Here is a 6,000-nt window from a genome sequence, read left to right on the forward strand (position 1 = left end):
GCTGAGAATGAGGTTAGATTAATCCTAGCTAATGTCTTAAGACAGGACCTGCGATAGCATAAACCCTGGGTCAGGACTACCTTTCAGTTGTAGTAATGGTTGTAGCAGAAACAATAGTAGCAGCAAATTTGCTTCATGCTGTCTCATCAAGTTGTTGGGATATGGAAGCTGTCAGTTTTAATGGGTCAGCTTATTCATATACATTCCTGAATGAAAATAGCGTTATGTTTTCCTATCTATGTGGCCTGGATACAACCTTCAGTGCACAGTAAAAGGCACTTATGCGTGTGCATATGTATGTGAACACATGCACTCATGTTGAGACACACACCATTATAGAAAGCATGGGAGCTCACTGGATGGGAGTGGACACAAACCATCTTTATTAGAGCCTTCTTCCCACTACCCCCAAATCTAATGATAATGTATGAATTAAAGACACCCTTAAGTGATAGAAACACCCTTAAAGATGGCTATACATCCTCGTTTAAAAAAAGGTTGATTTTTTTTGAAAGGCAGGCTTACAGAGAGAAGGAGAGATGGAAAGATCTTCAGTCTGCTGGTTCACTCCTCAGTTGGCCACAACAGCCAGAGCTAAGCTAACTGAAACCAGGAGCCAGGAGTTTCTTCTGGGTCTCCCACGTGGGTGAAGAATCACAAGGCTTTGGGTCATCCTCTACTGTAGGGAATTGGATGGGAAGTGGAGCAGCTGCAATATGAACTGGCATATGGGATGCTGGCGCTAACAGGTCTAAGGTTTGCCTGTTGAACTACTATGCCAGCCCCATGTATATCCTCCTTCTGCTACAGGAAAGAAAGGTGTTTTCATGGGGGCTGACTTTAGGGCAGGAAACCAAGTACTGATTCATTAGCAGGATGGAGAGCAGCTTTGTGGCAGATTGCGGGGTGGAGTCCAGAAGACAGCACTGTTAGACCCATGTCCGGGGATTGAACTAGCCATTAATTGCTCCTCTGTTTCCCCAGTTGGTGCTGTTAGAAAAGAAGCAGCAGCTGACAGGGCAGTTGGCAGATGCTAAGGAGCTGAAGGAGCATGTGGACCGCAGGGAGCAGCTGGTGTTCAGCATGGTTTCTCGCTACCTGCCTCAGGAGCAGCTCCAAGATTACCAGCACTTTGTCAAGATGAAATCCGCTCTCATCATTGAACAACGAGAGTTGGAGGAGAAGATCAAGCTTGGGGAAGAGCAGCTCAAATGTCTCAGGGAGAGCCTACTCCTGGGGCCCAGCAATTTCTAATGCTACCAGCGGTTGGCCATGGCACCCCTGCCCTGCCACAGTGGGAAGTGCAAGCAGTTGGTTGGGAGTAGACAGCAGTTAGTTAACAGTTTGTTCCAGCCCTTTGCCCTGGGTGTCTCACACTGTCCCTTTCCTAGCAGTGGTCCCAGCCAGTGAGGAGATCCTGGGGAGACTCTAAGTGTCGTCTACCCTAGGGAGCTGCAACAAGGTGTTCTCATCCAACCACACTGTCCTTCCCACGGTGTGGGTGTGCACAGGCAAGCACTTACTGCACACGGAACTAGCAAAGTGCCTGCACGCTTCTTAATGCTAAGACACCAAAGATATCACCAACTCACCACCTCCCCCCCTCCTGGAATTAGCCTCCTAAGGCTCTGAGAGAAGCTGCTGGGTGCATGCAGCTCCACTCAACTCCAGGGCTCCCTGCCCAGCCATTTCCTGGGCCAGACATCTGGCTGCTTTGAGAGTACATTCACTTAGCACCAGTTTGAGGGCCTCACCCTAGCTTCGCAGTAGGAAGCATAGAAGGAGAAATTACACTTAACTTAATTAGCAGAATGCAAAGATGAGGCGGCCCCAGGTGGCCCTCAGGAAGGAGCCAGACATAAACAAATTGGTTCCAGCCCCACCTTGTCCAGCAGCCGGAAAAGAGGGAGGACAGCTACTCTCAGTCCTCACCCTGTTCTGAGACTCTGGTCCCATCTTTCTTTGCTGGGCTTAGCAGGTGCCTACCCCAGGGCCTCACACATTAATGGCCCATTAATTGCTGTACTAAAGTTGACTTCTGGATATAGGTCTCATTGTTGCTGGGGTGGGTGGATGTTCTTATTGTTATATTTTAAATGGCCTTTTAATCTTATTTATTTTTTATGTTTTGATCTTTTTCATTCTTTCTTTTTTGTTTTGTTTTGTTTTGTTTTGTTTTAACTAATAAGGCAAGAAGAGGAAAGTTGGAGAGGGGAAAGTTAGCCCAGAAGGAAAAGCTTTTCTGCATATCAGCCTGATTCCGCCATGGCTAGGTAAGCGAGTGCCAAGGCATTGAATTCTTCCTACTTAACTAGAAGTGTCTAAGAAGAAGTTCTGTCCTTGAACTCAGAGCTGCTGAACCACAGCCTGGCCCTGTGTCTACCCTAATGTCTGAGTGATCATGAGCTTAGCATTCCCCCAGCAAGATTCAGTTTCTTCTTCTTCATCTTTTTTTTTTTGAAACCAAAGAATCTCCTAAATCTGACAAAGACTCATCCATTACTCTACTCATCTCCAAGCTATGGGATGCGTGGAAGTGTATTTAGGAGTTCCTCTAACAATTGCTTTCTTAGCCTGTGGCCTGACATAGGGAACCAAAATTCGCAGGAGCTGGGAACTGTAGTTAGAGCCAGTCCCTCAGAACAAGTTATGATCCAGCAAATTACGATGCTGTAGTTCCTCTTATCCACAGGAACTAGAGCCGCCCCCTCCCCCCATGGATGCTTGAAACAGCAAATAGTACTGAACCTGATCTATATTGTGTTTTTAACCTGATACATATTGTTTTTTTCTCCTATATGTACTGTAGCATTGGGCAGAGTTACCCTTTCATGTGACATGTCCTAGTGCATCCTTCCCATTGCAACAGTTGCACTTTGGGGTCATTATTAAGTAAAACAAGGCTTCCTTAAACACAAGTGCCGTGATACCATTACAGTCAACCTGATCATCAAGAAGGCCACCGAGGGGGCTAATAGGTGTCCATTTGCTGGTCAAAGGGATGACTCATGTTCTGAGTGAAGTGAAGCAGGATGCTGTGAGATGTCAGCATGCTACTCAGAATGACATGCCAGTTAAAACTTATGAATTATTTCAAAGATTTCCCATTCAGTATGTTTGAAATAGTTGACCACTGCTCACTGAAACCGGAGAAAGTAAAAGAATGGATAAGGGATAGTGGCGTGGGGGTGCTGCTGCATGAACTACTAAAACTGCTGCTCTTGTCCAGGCCCTGGCACTGGTAACCAGCCTTTGTCCTGGAAAAACCCTAGAGGGAAATGACAGAGGGAAAGTTGTGACAAAACTCTGACCCTTACCCAACTCAATCCCCTGCTTGGTATATAATCTAGCCCAACCCTCTCCTCAAAGCCGCCCCCCCACCTCTCTTCCAGCCAGGCAAATTCCTCAGAATCCTTTGAGATTCACTGTAGCAGGAGTACCTCATTCAGCCAAAGAATTTGCCAAGGAACTTTGCTGTTGCTACAAATACTGCTAACTTCCTTTTCCTCTTCATTGTATTGGGAAACAATGGAAGAATCTTGGCCCAAGGATGTCTTGGGAGTGGGTAGGAATCCTTTCTGTGAGTCTCTTGGTATGCTCTTAGCATTGCTGTTGCCAGAACCACTGTTAGAAATTCACCCCCTCTGCAATTCTCCCCTCCAATGGAAGAACTAACTTTGTTTATGATGGCTGAGGGTTATAAAGGACTATGCTTATGCAAGCCAAGGTTGAGGAAGGTGGGAAAATGCTTTGAGTAGAGGCTATGGTTACCATCTTTTTTTTTTTTTTTTCAATGACGAGGCTCTAGGACAAGCAATAAGCAAGTTGTAATGTCTGTGGTTGGGGGATGAGACTGATGTCCTCACTCTAAGATTTGGGGGCTGGAATGTCTTTTTGGAACTGTTGACCCAGGGGGGGAAATGCTCACTTACCAGGACACCATGGCCATAGTCTGGATTTTTAAAGTAGGTCTTAGATCAGCTGTACCTTAAGTTTATGACACCCCAAATACTGTTATTTTTGATATTTGTTATTTTTGTCTCTCACACCACTTCAATCTACTTTCTGGAGTTGGAATAAAACACAAAGATTCTCATTTTCCTGTGGAATGACAATTTCTGAAGCACTGAAAAATAGACAGTAGACAAGGGTGAACTACTAAACTATTAAACAGGCCCTGATTTGCTGTTGTGAGCAATAGTATTCCCATACTATACCCAATATTCCTTGAGATGTCCCTAACCCATCTCAGTCCCTGGGTTCATCCCTACTCCAGGGCCTGCCAAGGGGTTTACAGGTTAGAAGGCAGGCCAAAGGATTTCCCCAGACAGTTACAGATCTTGGCTTCTGCTCTCTTCCTTCAAATACTTAGAGGACTGAGTGGATTATAGGTGAGAATGGTGGTTGATAGACACAGAAAGATCAGGGAAGAAATATCACATATCCTCCCCTACTCCCCAGGCCTTGGATAATTGATTATCCTCAATCCCCACAGCTAGAAACTCAGCCAGGATATGGCAGTACTTGCCTAAGTAGAATTGAAGATGATGAGACAATGACACTGAAATGAAGCCCTAGAAAGCGAGAGGTTAGAAGCAGAGGAAAGGAGAGGAAGCTCCTCTTGCAAGGCCAGGTTCAAGCTGTTCTCCATTTGATTTTGTGTGCCAAAAAGTTGACCAGGGTCTATATCCTGAACCCCAGCCTCCCTGAAGGTGCTGTGCTGTGAGTAGCAGGCCGTTGATGGAGGAAGCCTGGCACATTTCTTGCCATTCCCCACCCTCTGAGCTTGGAAACTCCTGCTGTCCTTGCCAAAGGAGTTCCCTATGCTGATAATATTTCTGTAACAGTGTATTGTACTATTTGAAGATTAGTAGATCTTTGGGGAGGGAGGGTGGGGTAGGGTGTGGTTTCTGTAGATAAAGAACCAGTGTCTGTTGTACAACTGTTGGGGGGTCGTCTATCCCATGTAAAGCTGTTATTTTTCTGAATCTTATTATTTCTGCATTTGTGTCCTCCACCTTCTCGGCTAACATAAATATGCCTGCCAGATTGTCATCAAGGATAATACTTCAATAAAAGGTGCTAAGGACAAAAAACATTTTCTCGTGTGTTTTTATTCCCATGGTAGGAATTTTTCAATTCTGCTTTTTTTAAAAAAGTATTAGAATTTAGTATCTAGCTGTAGTCCTACATAGATAACTCTATGGCCAGAGCCTGACCCTATCCTGACATCCTTATCCTGGCTGATGGTATTGATGGTGCTGATACTCTGCCATTTGTTATCCCCAATAAAATAGTGGCGTCTACTATAACCATTTTAGGGTCTTATCCAGGATTACTATAAATAGGAGTCACAGAGTGTGTGTAATGGGTTGTTTCGGTTGTTAACACTGGTTTGAAGCATGGTCTCCTTAGAAAGACCTCAGACAATGGTAGCCATGCCCTTTAATTCACCGGTGTATTTCTCTATGATTAGTCAAAGGCAGCAGCATTACAGCTAATCTAACCCAACATCTCCAATAAAGGCTGATTCAGCAATAGGTATAGTGTCAGGTATAGACCTCAACAGCGCGCAGAATGCAGTCCTGGCGTCTAGTCTCATCAGGACTTTCTTCAATCCTGAGTTGTTTCTGGTGTATCATTTCTAGCTGATCGTCCAGTGTCAGATGTTTACTCCCAGCTCTCTGAAAAACAGACCTTGACAAACGAGACAGCCTTGCGATTTGGAACACAATGCATTCTAGGCAGGAACTCTGGCACTGTCAAACTTGCCCGATTTCCTCATTCATACTCTGTTCATGTTCCAGCTACCTTCTTCCTACTCCAGAGAGCCAATGTGGCATTAAAATGAACTTTGTTCAAATCCCGATCCCACCACTAATTCTATGAACTTGGGCTGCTTGCTGAACTTCTGATATCATTTTTTTAATCTGTAAAATAGGAACATTAATACTTATAAGACTATTGTAACTTAATAATTATAAAACTATCTACCTAAAA

General features: G+C 44.7%; 1 protein-coding gene across 1 annotated transcript in view; it reads left to right on the forward strand.

The window, feature by feature from the left end:
* The window catches only part of SHROOM4 (shroom family member 4), a 221,304-nt gene extending 216,216 nt beyond the window's left edge, over positions 1-5,088 (forward strand). The window contains exon 10 of the mRNA XM_058658470.1: positions 985-5,088. Within this exon, the coding sequence (XP_058514453.1) occupies positions 985-1,254 (270 nt within the window). The 3' untranslated portion in view covers positions 1,255-5,088. The remainder of the gene's footprint in view (positions 1-984) is intronic.
* The last annotated feature ends 912 nt before the right edge of the window (positions 5,089-6,000 follow it).

Source organism: Ochotona princeps, chromosome X (assembly GCF_030435755.1).
Source record: "Ochotona princeps isolate mOchPri1 chromosome X, mOchPri1.hap1, whole genome shotgun sequence".
Taxonomy (NCBI): Eukaryota; Metazoa; Chordata; class Mammalia; order Lagomorpha; family Ochotonidae; genus Ochotona; species Ochotona princeps.